This window comes from Nerophis lumbriciformis, linkage group LG17 (genome assembly GCF_033978685.3).
Source record: "Nerophis lumbriciformis linkage group LG17, RoL_Nlum_v2.1, whole genome shotgun sequence".
NCBI lineage: Eukaryota > Metazoa > Chordata > Actinopteri > Syngnathiformes > Syngnathidae > Nerophis > Nerophis lumbriciformis.
In genome coordinates this window covers 4,265,001-4,283,240 of record NC_084564.2, presented here as the reverse complement: position 1 = coordinate 4,283,240, position 18,240 = coordinate 4,265,001, and the positions used below count along the sequence as shown (strand labels likewise).

Below are 18,240 nucleotides of genomic sequence, written 5' to 3'. Positions count from 1 at the left end.
AACCAAAACATTTTACACAGAAATTAGCCTATTTTCAGGAAGACGTACGTGGTGCCTGCGTACAATATCACAACAAATGGCAATCATATGGTTGTCAATACTATCAGAAAACAAAGACTAAAACAAAACTACAACCAACGCCAGCAATGGTTGTTATACTGGTGAAAATAAGTAGAGCATGCTTAGCAGCCTAATGTACGCCCAAAACTAAAGAGGAGCCATTTTACCAAGGTATACCTACAGGCTACACAAATGAGGAATTATTTTATCATGTGATTTGGCTGTCTCCATACGTTTCACATTGCCATGATGACAGCCGTGCTAATGTTGGAACCCATTTCCTCAGCGTATCAGCATATTGAGAACGAAATAGGCACTGACACGACCCATATCCACATAGGTTTTATTTGTCGAAAATATATTTTGCCCTTTCAGTTCGAATACACATCGACATACAGGCTAACGAACATACAGTACATTTCCCCCGTTACATTGACCGTGCTAGCATGCTAAGCATTACACTAGAAGCGAAGCACCATCACACTAAGCATTCGTAGAAACGAACATAATAATAATAATAATAGATTTTATTTGTAAAAAGCACTTTACATTGAGCAAACAACCTCAAAGTGCTACAGTGTATTGAAAAAAAAAAAAATAATAAAAAGGTAATAAAAAAAATTTTATAAAAAAATAAAAACTCGAACAGCCTAATAGCTAGAACTAGTATGCATATATCTATAAAAAGGCTTCTTTTTTTTTTTTTTAAAGAAGGGTTTTTAAGCCCTTTTAAAAATAATAGCTTTTGTTAGACAAGATCATAGACCAGGGGTCCTCAAGTACAAATCTTGAAGGTCCACAAATGTTTTTTTGAAACAGGCTGGGTCCGTTTATTATCGGTCAAGCTTATATAGTAGCAGGAGGTAGGTAGTAGTTTAACATTTTCCTAAAATTAACAAAAATAAAATAAATATCCAATAAAATACATGAAAGATTTTCTTTGAAACAAAAATAAATAAGAACTTAAATAAAACTTTCAGTTTTAACAAAAAATAAATACTTTTAAACACAACCCTCCTATCCCTGGTAAACAAATGATCTCAGCAGATCTCATTCATGTGCAAATATAACTATGGTACAGTACATCCCCATTGTGTAAAACACAGCTGCTCAATGGGAGAATTGGGCTCTTGGGGTTGAAACCAAGACTTTGAACTTTGGCACAAAACATTTGATGATCATTGCCACTGAATAAATCCAGGCCAGTGTCATTAAGTACACTTCTCTGAAATCATGAGAAGTGTACTCGTGATTTCAGAGTACACTTCTCCAAGACTTGCACAAAGGACAGACTGGTGGATTATGCAGTGATAAGATATCAGGCCAGGGTGGTGTTCTCTCAGACGCGGAACCAGTCCCTTCTTTCTCCCCAACATGGTTGGAGCTCCATCAGTAGCAATGGACACAACTTTCTTCAGATCTATCCCTTTTTCATTCAGCATTTCTGATATTGCTTTATAGATGTATTCTCCCCTTGTTTGTCCACTGAGGTTTGCCAGGCTCAAAACATATTCAATAAACTCCCCCTTTTCCTCATCATAATACCTCACAAACACCAACAACTGAGCATTGTCAGTGGTGTCAGTGGACTCATCCACTGCTAGGGATATGCACTCTGCGTTTTTTTTTATCATCACAAAGCTGCTTGGACAAATCACCAGCCAGTATTTCAGCACGTCTGGTAGCTGTGGCATCAGAGAGTGGGATTTGATTTATTTTAGCTGTCATTTCCTCCTTTTCTTTGCCTTCAAACATGGCACCCATCACTTCAGTCAAGCATTATTTAATTATTTCTGCATCAGAGAATGACTTCTTGTGTTTACCCAAAACCCATGTTGCTATTTGTTTTTGTGTCATAGATTTAACAAAAATCTTGCTTGATGTTTCATATGACATTTTCAGCCTCGTGATTTCTTTTTTTCTTAGCTCTGAATCATGAGGAAATGTCTCTTCAAATTCGCGGTGCTCTTTCAGATAGTGACGTTTCAGATTTTCCCTTTTCACCAGAGCAACAGCACTGTTGCATATTAGACACATTGGTCTGGTACTTGCAGTGGGTAGGATGAAACATATTGCTCTGTCTATTCTTCCTTGAAACGTCGGTTTTCCCTGTCCACCTTTCTTTTACCAGCCTGAGCCAACTTGGAGCTTGCCATTGTGATTTGATTCACATTCAGTGACTGACGAGTGAACAGTTAGCGAAGTAGCGATACGAGACAACTGTGTGCCTGCAGCGAAAGGTTCCATGCACTGTACACATGTGTATGACCCAGGTGGTAACAGCCTATCAGCGTGTCGTTGTGATAGAGATGACAACCCATACCCCGGAATCAGCCAATCAGAGTCTCTCTCTCTTTCTCTCTCTGAGAGAGAGAGAGAGAGAGAGAGAGAGAGGGAGAGAGAGAGAAAGAGAGAGAGAGAGACGGAGTGAGTGAGACATGGAGAAGTGTAAACGAAACGTGGAGATATTTGACTAAAAACAACAAAGAACGTTGACTTGCGCTAGCGATAACTCAAAGATGAATCCAATTATTATATTTTTTTATAATAATTATAATTATTAAAAAAAAAAAAAAAAAAAAAAAATTTTTTTTTTTTTTTTTTTTAAACTATAATTCGTGCTAGGTCCGGACGGACACGTCGCTGGGTCCGGACATGGACCGCTGTCCGCCTGTTGAGGATCCCTGTCATAGACTGTATTGGACAATATAGTTTACATACAAAATGTCCATTTCCATTTATTACAAGTAATAATTAAACGTAAATGCCTGACTTACCTATCACGGTGGAAATGAGCAAGTTTGGCGTGAGATGAAAAAATCTTCTCTGCCTTCAATCGTCTTCATCTTTCAAAGAATCCCCGATACAAATCCTCGTTTTGTTCCTGGCTTTGTCATTATTAAGTTGAAAATTCTAACGACGCCTTTTAGATTCACTAAGGTCTGACATGTTTAGTAACTTTACCAGTGGCAGTAGCTAGGCGAGGAGGGTGGTGGCAACCTGGATGTGACACACTCACAGACTTTGTAATTGGTCAAACGATAGAGGGCGGGACATTGAAATTCAAACAATAACAAGATTTCGGGGCTGTAAATCTAATTTTGAAATGAGCATATCCTGGCTGAACTACTGTTATCAGTTATAGAGGTATTCGAAAATAACATTATTTATTAAAGCCTTTTGACATATCAGGCCATTTATTGATGACTTGACATGATTTAATTATGAGTTAAAGAGGAACTGCATTTTTTTATGGAATTTTGCCTATTGTTCACAATCATGAGAAACAAGAAGCCCTTTTTGTTTTGCATTCTAACATAAAATTCTTCTCGTTCTAGGTGGCTAGCAATGTAGCTAATGGAAGCAAACAAATTTACCTCTAAATCACTTTAAAAATGCATTCAAAAACTGTTAACAATACTTCACTTGCATTCCGTAACCTGTATATAAACCACGCTGTGGCGACATAGTCACTGGAAGAGCGAACAATGAGGAACTCTTTTGCTAGTGTAGTAACACATCGTCATGCTTCGGTATGAGCCGTAAAAGCTAACTACAAAAAGAGATAAACTAGCTTCTACGTCAACATAAAACACGCTTGAGTTTGTAATGCACAACACTTCAATAGAACATGAATCTGTACTTACTGAAAAACATGAACAATCATATTACAGTATCTGTAAAGTATTATTTCATGTTTTGTTTGAATGCTTATTTGGGTGAGCATTCCATTTATGTCAAAATAGCATGGCTTCAAAATCCACATTTTGCAGCTTCGAGTCACTTTCACCTCACTCTATCGGCTTCCGTCTGCTCCAACGTCTCACTCTTGCTTTGTGCTCGCTTCTAGAAGCAGTAGTTCATCCTCAGTATGTGCAGCTTCAAAAAGATAGGGTTGTGAATACTCATTGTCCAAAAATAGTCGTCTTTGTTGTTTGTTACCATATCTGCCATGAAAAGACTCACGTTTGTTTCCGGAAGTAGGAAGCAGTTGTTGACAGAAGTCAGAAAAGCGCTGCTATGGAAAAGGAAAGCAATGCACTGAAAAAAAAATCAGTCCCGGCAATTATTAAAATGATCAAAATACGGTAGATATTGTACATAGTACCTATTGTTATGAAAGTGTCTGTTAGTCTATTATATATACACTTGCAGTGTGTATACAAAACGTTGATGGAGGGTTTTGAAGTGATTTAGAGGTCTTTAAAGGCTACAACAATGACCCTCATTAGCCGTTGATCATCACCATTATCACAATTAAGTATTTTATTTCTTTGACAGACCTAATTTTAACCGATACTTGCACTAAATCAGTACTTTGAAATAGGTGTCAGTGCTTCAAACCAGTACTTAAACAAGATGGAAAACAGGCACTTATTATTTTTTTTAAACAATAACTTTTTTAATGAAATTTTTTGCACAGACTACTAATTTAGATACCATATTTTCCAGACTATAAAGCGCACTTAAAATCTTTTTTTTCCTCAAAACTTGACAGTGCACCTTGTAACCCAGTGCGCCTAATGTACAGAATAATTCTGGTTTTGCTTACCGACCTCGAAGCAATTTTATTTGGTACGTGGTGTAATGATAAGTTTGACCAGTAGATGGCAGTCAAACATAAGAGATACATGTAGACTGCAATATGATGGCAATATGACTCAAGTAAACAACACCAACATTTTATATGTTCCATTGAAAATATAAAACATCACATGGCGCTCAAAAATCAATCAAAATGTTTTAGTACAACTTTGGTAAGCTATGAAGCCGCACCGCTTGATGGATTGTCAGCGCATTAAACATAGCAGTATTATCATGGTGTGTGTATAAGGAAAGACATTATCTGGCGTTTTGTTTCGCAATATTATGCAAAAGCCACTTTTCTTACCTTCTGGTACCTGCTGATCTGTATTTGGGATCTGCATAAATCCTGAAAAATTGCGCGCTTCCGGCTTCTTCTTTTTCTCTATCTTCTTGTTATGGGACATTAATCCTCCGCTGTTGCCATTTCTCATATAAAGTAGTGTAAAGTTCTTACTTATATCTGTCAGTAAACTCGCCAGGAAAGCGCTAAAACATACCGGTGTAGTGAGTTTACATTATTCACCCAAGGAACTTTAGTTATTAGAGAGTTCCGGTCGGACGGTTTTTCACGGGACACACTTCAGACGTTGTTGTTGTTTCCAGATGAGGAGATGCTGCTCTGTTATTGATTTAAGTAAAGTCTGAATGTAATTAAAACAGTTAGCTCCATCTTTTGACACGTCTTCTACTCCGTCCTTGCACGCTACACCGCTACAACAAAGATGACGCGGAGAAGACGCCACATAAATAAGACGGCACATCCTGAAGCGACTTTTAGAAAGCGGCTTGAAGATGATCTGTAAAACATAATCTATGCAACATCTTGACCAAAGAACCACCATTACATGTTATGTAGACCACAAGGAAGTCTTTTACATGTAGGCCATGTCTACACAAAAACACATATTTGGGGTTAAAACAATCTCCATCCACACAAGTGTAGTTTCAAAACTGTCTATATCTACACACAAACGCATATACCTGCTGTCATGCACATTTTGTCCAATCAGAAGCCTAAAAAAAGCAGCAATAGCTGACTTGGTGGAATTACACCTCCTATTATGTTTATTTTGATCGACTTTAGACGTACAATGACATGTACAATATCTTTAAAACCAGCCTGGGAGCATTTTTAAAGAGTGAATGCACACCTGTGCTGCTGAAACCCAACACTCACATAATTATAACATGTTTAGCAACATGGTGATGTATTACATGTGCAGTGAAGTGTACTTTATTTTTAAAATCAGCCACACTAACGAGCCAAGGGAACCCTTTTGCATGTTTAAGTGCCGATATAAAGCACATGGACGTGCGTGTGCAGCTGCAAAACTCTCATGGAATTTAAAGCATTTAATCATCGATATAGTGATTATGGTACATGTGTAATGAAGTGTATATTGTCTCTAACATCAATACACACTACAAGGAGGACGCCCTATTGTCTTTATTCAGTTGCTTGTTTGCTTTTTACGCGAGAGCACGGTCACGCCCGGCTCCATCTACAAAAATGGACACAAAACATGTAAGTTAACTTCACGATTTGTTGTTAAACAAAGACTAAAAACATAAGATAATGTTGCACCTTTCTTATGACACAGAGCAAAAAGTCTTGCTTGTCAAAGTTGTCCCATCAGCTGGAGGTTTGACAGCGATCATATCCAAAAACAGCTGACTGTCATTAGCGTGTCAGCAAAGCCCATTTCGATGTGTCTTTTTTTATTAATGTTGAGTGAAAATAGCTGCATGTTTACATTCAATCATACAGTAAGTCCTCTTATAGTGTGTTTAAAGGCAGCAAGGCAGTGTTGGTGAGCTTGGAAATGACAGCTCACAACCGTGACGTCATCACAAGTCTCCGTTTGTGCGGTGTACACGCATACGCTAAGCGGAGAGTTTTGGATCTCTACACGTTGGCCTGCGTTTGTAAAGGTCTGTGTTTTAAAAGACAAAAGTATGCGTCTGCGTGTGGACAAAAGGCCTAAACGCAAAGATAAGTATGCGTTTATGAAGTATCTGTGTTCGTGTGGACATGGCCTTAGAAAAAAATAATAATAATATGACTCCTTTAATGCGCCCTGTAACCTGTTGCGCTTTATATATGAAAAAAGATCGAAAATAGACCATTCATCGGCAGTGCGCATTATAACGCGGTGCGTCCTATGGTCCGGAAAATACAGTACTTTAATTATTTAAAATAAATAAGTAATACATTCAAAAATAAGAAATTGTCATAATTATATTATATTCAATTATAAATTGGAATTCATACTTTGCAGAAAATTCACAAATAGCGGATGGGTCACGAACCAATTGACTACGATAAACAAGGCAACCCTAGCTCCTTTTTCATGCAGCCAACCGACATCAATGAGCTTTATACGATCATTATGGACCTAAAGTCATCACATACAGCTGGAGTGGACGAGATATGTAGCAAAATCTTGAAAGCCATAGCAAATGTGATCATAAATCCCCTCTGTCACTGTATAAACCTGTCACTTAGTGCTGGCATTGTACCCAAAATGTCCAAAGTGGCAAAAATAATCCCAATTTTTAAATCAGGTGATAAAAATAATATGAACAATTATAGGCCAATTTCAATTTTACCAACATTTTCAAAAATATTTGAGAAAGTGGTCTATAACCGACTGAATGGCTTTCTGGAAAAACTAAATATCCTTGTCCCCTCTCAATATGGTTTTCGTAAAAAAAGCACCACCTGTATGGCTATACTCGACCTTTTGGAAAAGGTCAATGACTGTATTGAAGAAGGAAAATGCGGTATTGGCATTTTTTTTTATCTATCCAAGGCCTTTGACACAATAGACTTTGAGATCTTATTGTATAAGCTATATCACTAGGGTGTCAGAGGGGTACCTCTCGATTGGTTCCGCTCTTACCTATACGGAAGGCAGCAATGTGTATGCGTCAATGACCACAATTCACCCTGTATGACCATAAATTATGGGGTTCCCCAGGGATCCATCTTGGGGCCTCTCCTTTTTATCCTATACATAAATGATTTTGTAAACTCCTCCGAAACTTTTCATAAAATAATTTTTGCTGACGATACAAATTTGTTTACCTCACACAGGAGCCTACACGATCTACAAGTAACTGTCAATTCAGACCTTGTGAAAGTAGATTCCTGGTTCAAATGCAATAAGCTCTCACTTAATGTAAATAAAACAAATTTTATTCTATTTCGTTCTAATAAAAAGCGGACAAATACTGAGCACTGCCATATCAACATCAATGGGCAGGAAATACAGAGAGTGTACTCCACAAAATTCCTGGGGGTCATCATTGACGAATACCTCAATTTCAAATGTCACATTAGCCATCTGTTAAACAAATTATCCAAATATGTTAACCTGTTCTTTCACCTTCGTCATTATCTTCCTCTTTCTGCTCTACTCACACTATATAAAACTCTCTTTGAACCACATCTAAACTACTGTAATGTCATCTGGTGTAACACCTTCCCTACCTACCTCCACAAATTAGAATCCATGCAAAAGAAAATTATACGGGCCCTGTCATGGTCCAAGTTTAATGCCCCCACTCGACATCTATTCCATAATTATCATCTCTTAAGACTGACAGAGTTCAATATTTATCAAAATGCTTGTTTAACCTATCAAGTCATTTACAGGCTGAATTTAAGGCTCTGTAGCTTGGTTCCTATCTACCATCCCCAGCATGCCCACAACACTCGTAACTTAGATCTGATATCAGGGAAACATCGTTTACTGGATTGTACCGCTCGAAGTGTTGTATGCAGGGGACCAAAGATTTGGAACCGGCTTAATGAGAGCCTCAAGATGCTGTATCCATTCTCCAACTTCAAAAAGAAACTGAAAACGTATCTATTAACCACCTATATTTAATGCCTCATGTGGGGTAGACTACTGTTGGGTTTTGCATGGTTGAATGAATGTATGTATGTATGTATGTGTATTAAAGTTAAAGTTAAAGTTAAAGTACCAATGATTGTCACACACACACTAGGTGTGGCGAAATTATTCTCTGCATTTGACCCATCACCCTTGATCGGGGTGATCAAGGGTGATGGGTCAAATGCAGAGAGGTGAGGGGAGCAGTGGGCAGCAGCGGTGGCTGCGCCCGGGAATCATTTTGGTGATTTAACCCCCAATTCCAACCCTTGATGCTGAGTGCCAAGCAGGGAGGTAATGGGTCCCATTTTTTAAAGTCTTTGGTATGACTCGGCCGGGATTTGAACTCCCAACCTACCGATCTCAGGACGGACACTCTAACCACTAGGCCACTGAGTGTATGCTTGCTTTAGTACTATTATCTTGTGTTAATCATATAGCGTTGTTTTTTGTTTTGTTTTTTGTTGTTGTACTTGCTACCATGTTCCATCATTTCATGTATATACTATCCTCTGGACCCCCTGTCAAAAGCTTCTTCTAGCTTATTTGGGGGACCCTTTCACGTACCAACATCTTTAAATGATGATATTTCACTACTATTGTATTTGTTATATGGTATTGTGAATAAACTTGAAACCAGGCACAACTGTAATTAAAATGGTATGAGATTTGGTGTACCCCGCTTACCGCCCGAATGCAGTTGAGATAGGCTACAGCACCCCCCACGAGCCCGAAAAGGACAAGCGGTAGAAAATGGATGGATAGATGGATGGACATTTCAAAACAACATATCCTACACATTGCAGCTAAATCTGCACCAAACGATGTCCTAGACTCTTGTCAAAGTATGTTTTTGGCCTTGAAAGATTTGCTAACCAAACAGCACGTCAGCGGACAGCAATCTTGTTGGTCATTTTGCAGCACACGCTTTTAACCACAAAATGGTGCAATTTTTCATTCTCACGTCATTGAAACAAACGAACAACCAGACTCAATCGGTACATTGTCGCACTGTAGCCCCTTCCCGCCGTCGCTCCTTCAAAGTCACGGCAGTAAGACAAGATGATAAAGTCCACTCACCAAATAAGTAGATGACGCTGACGGCCCCGCCAAGGCCCATGAGTCCAGCCAACCTAAACACAATCTTCTTGGCGTAGGCTGTGTTCTCCTTCTGCTTCTTGTCCCCCGCTGCCTGCTCTCCATCGCCTTCAGCTTTACCTGCCTCAGTGGGAGGCTGGCCCTACATGACAGAAGGTGGTGAACACAGGTCAGCTCACAAATATGTTGCAGAAACAAGCTGTCACTGGACGCTAGGAAATATTGAACGCTGGTTATCAAAAAATAGTAGGGGTGTAACGATATGTGTATTTGTATTGAACCGTTTCCGTACGGGGGTTCCGGTTCGGTTCAGAGGTGTACCGAACGAGTTTCCACACGGACATATTAAGTAGCGTAACGCACGTTGTGTAAACAACGCACACTGAGGCACAACACACGGCATGCTAGCAGCTAACGGGCTACGATAGACTGACCATACGTCCTCTTTTCACCGGACATGTCCTCTTTTGCGGAGCTGTCAGGGCGGACTTTCTTAAATGCCTCAAATGTCCGGCATTTTGAGTTAGGGTTACGCATATTTTCAATGTACGTTCAGAGTTAAGAAGGGGTTAAAAACAAAACAAATTGTGGGCGCAGCAGCATTGGTGAGGGAGGGGCAGAGACAGAGAGAGAGAGAGAGAGAGTTATGATAAACGCGCATGCGTCACCAGGTTCTGCTTTTTATCCATAGATTTATCACATTTAATTTTTTATTATCTATAGCAGGGGTGTCAAAAGTGTGCCCCGGAGGACATTTGCGGCCCACAGCTAATGTTTTAAAGGCCCACGGCACATTCTAAAAATACTATTAAAATAAACAAAAACACAACAAAAGTGAAATAAAAAAGCTTAAAGGTTAAATGTAATTTAGAAAAAGTTGCAATGTTGACTAATAAAACAAAGCTGTTTTTGTTTTTTTCAAACTGTCATTGCTCAAAACATAATATTGAATCAAAATCAATGTTATTATGAATTATTGACCTATCCAAGGTTCTGATTACTTCACATCAAATATTCCACTAAGAAAAATATTTTTGGTGGAAGATTTTGCAAATTTGGTAAATAAATAACACAAAAACGCTAAAGTTAAATTATTTAGTATTCCCTAATTAAAGGGGCAGAGCTTTAAGAGACATTTTAGCTTTTATATTTTATAAGATATATTTTTTGTAAGAACCACAATTAATAAATATATTTCAGTGAATCACTAATTGTTCAAATCTGTATATAAATATGTACATAAAATGTTGTAATTATATTCCAACTCCGCGTTCTTCTTGGTCATCGCCGCTGACGCCGCTGCCCCCCCCTAACCCCGCCCGCCCGCCGACCACACCACCACAAATAGATGCCTGTCCTGTGGGAAACACTGCACTGGGTCATAAAATCAGTGTCAGTTGAGTCGGTCCATAGGTTGCCTGTAGGGATTTTTTAATGTCCAGCAGATGTCAGTATTTAGGGACACAGTATCGACACAGTATCAATACAGTTTTGCAATGTGTCGAAACGCTTCATGACGCCTCATCAACGCATCACTAGTACGGAGGGACAAGCGGTAGGAAATGGATGGATGGATGGATTCTCCGGTTATGACATTAGACAGCGCACGCTAGTTAATTGTATGTTGTGGTCACTAATTGGCATTACAAGCACACATTCAACAAAATGTAAAGGCTGGACTTATATGGGGTGTTTGTTTTTATTATGGTTAACTTTAAGAAGACCAGATATACAGTCAACGACAGTGCTAGCTAGCATGCTAGCAGTGGCTAACCCGTTAAATAACCTGAGCAATGTTCCTTTTGTTCTATTCTTTCATTAGAAGCTAACTAGTTACTTAAGTGACGATGCAGTCAGCTTGTCTCAATGTCGAACTGAAAGATTATAAGGACGTGAAATAAGCGAACGTCAGGTTGGCCATGGCCGTACAGTGGTTTGTTTTTAACACCGGTACGTCTCAAGGTACGCACTGCGGCTACATTTCCTCTTTCCCGCCCTGCTGACGTTGTCGTGTTGAACAAATCGAGCTCCCCTCACCTGACTCTGCTGTTGGAGCCTCTCCTGGAGGATCGCCTGGGCCAGACCACCCGTCGCACCCACCTGCCCGGCCGGCGGTTTTTCCGTGGAGAGTGTCCGTACGGTGTCCACCAAGGCGGGCGTGGAGGTGCCCACCGCCCCGCTCCTGAGCCTGAGGAGGCCCCGGCTCGCTCGCACACACATGGGGAACACACGCGTAGCCGACATCTTGGATGGCAGTTGCCGGTGAGCTCCCACGACTGCGAGCTAAAGGACAAAGCCACCCGATTGGTTGCGTTAGTTTGAGTGACAGGCATGACATCCACTCAGCGCGGAGGGAGGCCATCAAGAAGACAAGTAGGCGTGTCCTACCTTTAACTTCCAATCAGAAGCGAGAGTGCGTCTGACCTTCGATAGCGACACAATTCCGCCATGTTTGTTGAGGGCAAAACCCCAAAGTTATTATAACACAGTGGTTCTTAACCCCACCAGTTTCATATGCGCATTCACCAGAGGTGGGTAGAGTAGCCAGAAATTGTACTCAAGTAAGAGTACTGTTACTTTAGAGATGTATTACTCAAGTAAAAGTAAGGAGTAGTCACCCAAATATTTACTTGAGTAAAAGTAAAAAGTATGTTGTGAAAAAACTACTCAAGTACTGAGTAACTGATGAGTAACATACACACTCATATCATATATATATATATATATATATATATATATATATATATATATATACATACATACATATACATTGATATATACAGTATATAATTTATAAGTATTTATTTTGCTGTTTTTGTTTACATGTTAAAGGTGTTTTAATGAATATACATGCATGTTTAACATATAGATTCCTTTCTTTAATGAAGACTAGAATATAAGTTGGTGTATTACCTGATTCTGATGACTTGCATTGATTGTAATCAGACAGTCGTGATGATAACGTCCACGTTTTCAAATGGAGGAGAAGAAAAGTTCCTCCTTTCTGTCTAATACCACATGAAAGTGGAGGGTTTTTGGCATCTTATTTGTCCAGCTTCCATATTCGTTTTTATACACTTTACAAGAAATATATTGGCGTCAAACTCCGTAGCTTGCTAGCTTGTTTACGCTGGCTTTCGGAGACTCTTGTTTTGAAAGCGCAGGCGCGATGGCGCAGCACTTTTATTGTGAAGACAGGAACGTCCTCATGTGCGGTCAGTCTTGAGGCTTTTGACGGTACGGTTGAAATAAAACAAGTATCTTTTTTCCTTCACACTTTTGATTGATTGATTGGAACTTTTATTAGTAGATTGCACAGTACAGTACATATTCCGTACAATTGACCACTAAATGGTAACACCCCAATAAGTTTTTCAACTTGTTTAAGTCAGGTCATGTGACCACCTGGCTCTGTTTGATTGGTCCAACGTCACCAGTGACTGCATCTGATTGGTGGAACGAAGTGAAACGTCACCAGTAAGGCAGGCACTTTGAAAGTCTGTCTGACAGACCAAAACAAACAAAGCGTGCATTAACAGATCGATAAAAATTAGTAGCGAGTAGCGAACTGAATGTAGATAAAAGTAGCGGAGTAAAAGTAGCGGAGTAAAAGTAGCGTTCCTTCTCTATAAATATACTTAAGTAAAAGTAAAAGTATGTTGCATTAAAACTACTCTTAGAAGTACAATTTATCCCAAAAGTTACTCAAGTAGATGTAACGGAGTAAATGTAGCGCGTTACTACCCACCTCTGGCATTCACCGAACCCTTCTTTAGTGAAAAATAAAATGTTTTGTTTTTTTCAAATTCAAGACAAAGTTATGTTTTTTTACTGGTGCACAAAATGAACCGTGCATGAACAATGCACCATTGCAATAGATGGTAAAGAATGTGCGGCCGCAGTATTCACGGACTTAACAAAAGCATTTGACACAATTAATTATGATATTTTAATACGAAAATTAGAACGATGTGGCATCAGAGGTTTGGTATTGAATTGGGTAAGAAGTTATTTAACCAACAGGAAGCAATATGTAAAGATGGGTGAAAATATGTAAACTCGGCTAGATATATCCTGTGGTGTACCCCAGGGGTCAATACTGGGACCAAGATTGTTCAATCTTTATATAAACGACATTTGTAAGGTTACGAAGGACTTAAAGTTGGTTTTATTTGCAGACGACACAACTGCTTTCTGTTCAGGAGAGAGCACACAGAAGATAATACAAATAATAACAGAAGAAATGAACAAATTAAAAAGATGGTTTGACAAAAACAGACTATCTTTGAATCTCAGTAAAACTAAAATAATGCTATTTGGTAATAGTAGAAAAGAGCATCATACACAAATACAAATAGACGAAGTAGACATAGAAAGGGTAAAAGAAACTAGATTTTTGGGAGTATTAATAGATGATCAAATGAACTGGAAATCTCATATACAAAACATACAACATAAGGTGGCAAAAAACATTTCAATAATGAATAAAGCAAAATATGTCCTGGGCCAAAAATCACTACATATTCTCTACTGCTCGCTAGTGTTACCATATCTGAGTTATTGTGCAGAAATATGGGGAAATAACTACAAATGTGCGCTACATTCGCTAACCGTGTTACAAAAAAGATCAGTTAGAATAATACATCATGTTGGATATAGAGAACACACAAACCCTTTATTTATTAAGTCAGAAATATTAAAGTTTGGTGATTTGGTAAAATTGCAAACAGCTAAAATGATGTACAAAGCAAACTATCACCTGCTACCAAAGAATGTACAACAATTCTTCTCAACTAAAGAGGAGAAATATAACCTTAGAGGAAAAAATAATTTAAAACATTTATATGCACGTACAACACTTAGAACTTTTAGCATATCAGTATGTGGAATTAAATGATGGAATGGATTAAGTAAAGAAGTTAAAAATTGTACTGATATGATCCAGTGATCCAAAATAATAGTGCTTACAGAGTACAAAAAAGAAGAATTATGAGAAATACTTTCAACCTTATTGAAAATAAGATATTCTTCATCTCAGTATGTTAATAATGACTGAATTAATTAATTAATTACATATTACAAAACTGTTGTATGTTAATTCATAGATGTTATTTTATTATATAAAAAGGTCAGTAAATGATTCTATATATTTGTAAACGCTTGAAGTGGGAAAGGGGTAGGATTAAATAAGCTTTGCTTCTTCCTACTCCTTTTCGGGCATGATGTAAAATGAAATGATATGAAATTGTGTGATGTATTATGATGTAAATGTGTTCATGTTCGAAATAAACTAAAGAAGAAGAAGAAGAAGAAGAAGAAGAAGAAGAACATCGCCTTGTTCCAAGAACAAAACCAACACAGTGCATGAATTCACAACAAATTACACAGCTGCAAATCAGTGTGACTTCTGCTGTTGCCGTATCCATAATACGCCGATAGGGAGAAGTTTTTATTTACTCGAAGAGTCGGGTGTGTCTTGACCTCCGCAGCGGAGGCTCCGCCGAACCCCTGAGGCCGACTCACCGAACCCCTAGGGTTCGATCGAACCCAGGTTAAGAACCACTGTTATAACACATATGTGTTCTATCGCCATAGATTAATTTAATATGCTTTAATAAAAAGTAAAGTAAACAAGGCGAAAATACATTAATATTGGCGATTTAACGTCATTTTTAAGACTAGGGCATATTATTAACGCTCTCATTAACTTGCTTGGAACAATATAATCTAAAATTATAGTCCACTCTTAGACAAAAAAATTCAAATATTGTGCTATCAATTATCACTATGGATTCATTTAATATGCTTTAATAAAAAGTAAAACAAACAAGGCGAAAATACACTAATATTTGCAATTTAACGTAATTTTTTAAGACTCGGGGCTAATTATTAACGCTCTCATTAACTTGCTTGAAACAATATAATGTAAAATTATAGTCCACTTTTAGACAACAAATTCAAATATTGTGCTATCTATTATCGCTATAGATTAATTTAATATGCTTTAATAAAAAGTAAAATAAACAAGGCGAAAATACACTAATATTTGTGATTAAACGTCATTTTTAAGACTTGGGGCTAATTATTAACGCTCTCATTAATTTGCTTCAAACAATATAATCTAAAATTATAGTCCACTTTTAAACCATAAACATTTAATATTGTGTTATCAATTATCACTATAGATTAATGTAATATGCTTTAATAAAAATAAAAAAAAACAGGGCGAAAATACACTAATATTTGCGATTTAACGTCATTTTTAAGACTAGAAGCTAATTATTAACGCTCTCATTAACTTGCTTGAAACAATATAATCTAAAATTATAGTCCAGTTTTCGAAAAAAAAAATTCAAATATTGTGCTATCAATTATCGCTATAGATTAATTGAATATGCTTTAATAAAAAGTTAAATAAACAAGGCGAAAATACACTAATATTTGTGATTAAACGTCATTTTTAAGACTTGGGGCTAATTATTGACGCTCTCATTAACTTGCTTGAAACAATATAATCTAAAATTATAGTCCACTTTTAGACAACAAATTCAAATATTGTGCTATCTATTATCGCTATAGATTAATTTAATATGCCTTAATAAAAAGTAAAACAAACAAGGCGAAAATACACTAATATTTGCGATTTAACGTCATTTTTAAGACTAGGGGCTAATTATTAACGCTCTCATTAATTTGCTTCAAACAATATAATCTAAAATTATAGTCCACTTTTAAACCATAAACATTTAATATTGTGTTATCAATTGTCACTATAGATTAATTTAATATGCTTTAATAAAAATAAAAATAAACAGGGCGAAAATACACTAATATTTGCGATTTAACGTCATTTTTAAGACTAGAAGCTAATTATTAATGCTCTCATTAACTTGCTTGAAACAATATAATATAAAATTATATTCCAGTTTTAGACAAAAAATTCAAATATTGTGCTATCAATTATCGTTATAGATTAATTGAATATGCTTTAATAAAAAGTTAAATAAACAAGGCGAAAATACACTAATATTTGTGATTAAACATAATTTTTAAGACTTGGGGCTAATTATTAACGCTCTCATTAACTTGCTTGAAACAATATAATGTAAAATTATAGTCCACTTTTAGACAAAAAAATTCAAATATTGTGCTATCAATTATCGCTATAGATTAATTTAATATGCTTTAATAAAAAGTAAAATAAACAAGGCGAAAATACACTAATATTTGCGATTTAGACTAGAAGCTAATTATTAACCCTCTCATTAACTTGCTTGAAACAATATAATCTAAAATTATAGTCCACTTTTAGACAAAAAAGGGGCAGTTTTCTTCTGCGTTTTATTCAAAAATTGCTCTAGAGCGCAATTTTTAAATTTGGGGTTAGGTTTTTTTATTAGATCGCAATTTTTGCCAGTCCTGATGTGTGCGTTCAGTTTGGTGAGTTTTGGAGCATGTTAAGGGGGTCAAATTACAGCTCAAAGAGGCAAAAGTGACTGTTTTTAGTACTTTTTTGTCTTGAAGGGGGAATTGCCAACTTCCTGTTGATTTTTGCCCGAGAATATACCATTATGAAATCTAGGTCTAAGTCAGACCTACATAAAGATTTTTGTTTCATGTCTCTCCGACCTTCCTAGTGGGAGTTACAGGCAGTCTAGTTTTTCTTTTTCCTAGGGGGCGCTAGAGCGCAATTTTGAGTTTTGAGGTTTGGTTTTTTGATCAAAAGTTTTGCCGTATATTACTGATGTGTGTGTAAAATTTGGTGAGTTTTGAAGTATGTTAAGGGGGTCAAATTACAGCGCAGAGTTGCAGAATAATAATAATAATAATAATAATAATAAAACCTTACAAATTCAATAGGTCCTTATGGCCCATTGCATAAGGACTCCCTGTGGGAGTCCTTATGCAATGGGCCATGCGGGCCCTAATAATACTAATTTAAATGATGGGACAACAGTAACAGGGGTTGGCTAGGGGGAGGGGCAGAGAGAGAGAGAAGTCCACCACCATCATCATCATCATCATCATCATCCTCCACATCCACACAGTCGGTGTTTTTTGAGAGGATCGTCGCCAAGAAGCAAGTGGCTTGTTTACAGGTAAAAAAAACAACATGTTTATATTTATGAAATAATTTCATTGATCGCCATGTTGGCGTTCGTGTGCGCGGTCACGATGATTAAGATGTGGAGGAGGAGGAACGGCGTTGTTCAATTAAATCATCCATTGTCCCCTTTCGACATTATCAGACACCGTCATTTTATTTATATATCGTATTAAGTCGTCACATATGACATCAAGGCGTGTTTTATTGTGTGTATGCGCGGCGTTGATGTTTTTTAATTCTTTGCTGCGCACGTTGGCTTGGAAGCTTAAAGGCAGCCATCATTGTTTATTTTGTTCGCCATCATCACCGCACAGCACGGCCAAGGTGGACCTGACGATGTGTGGTTTGTGTTTACTGGAGAGTTAGTTTGTGTTTGTGGTCGTGTTGGGGGTAAAAAAAAAAAAATGGAGGCAGAGAGAAGGATGGGGAGGAGGAGGAGGAGGATGCTGCCATGGCCGCCATGCTGCTGCACGTCACGTGGTGTGTCTT

General features: G+C 37.5%; 2 protein-coding genes across 3 annotated transcripts in view; one reads left to right on the top strand and one right to left on the bottom strand.

The window, feature by feature from the left end:
- timm50 (translocase of inner mitochondrial membrane 50 homolog (S. cerevisiae)) overlaps nt 1–11,961 on the bottom strand; it is a 100,767-nt gene extending 88,806 nt beyond the window's left edge. Inside the window, exons 1-2 of the mRNA XM_061972281.1 lie at nt 11,682–11,961; nt 9,627–9,786 (exon numbers count right to left, since the gene is read on the bottom strand). Coding sequence (XP_061828265.1) covers nt 9,627–9,786; nt 11,682–11,888 — 367 coding nt within the window. The 5' untranslated portion in view covers nt 11,889–11,961. The remainder of the gene's footprint in view (nt 1–9,626; nt 9,787–11,681) is intronic.
- A 5,673-nt stretch (nt 11,962–17,634) lies between these two features.
- Nucleotides 17,635–18,240, top strand: part of clip3 (CAP-GLY domain containing linker protein 3) — a 40,352-nt gene continuing 39,746 nt past the window's right edge. For both annotated transcript variants that reach the window (XM_061972269.1, XM_061972268.1), the window contains exon 1: nt 17,635–17,743. The gene's annotated coding sequence lies outside the window, so the exon portion shown is untranslated. The remainder of the gene's footprint in view (nt 17,744–18,240) is intronic.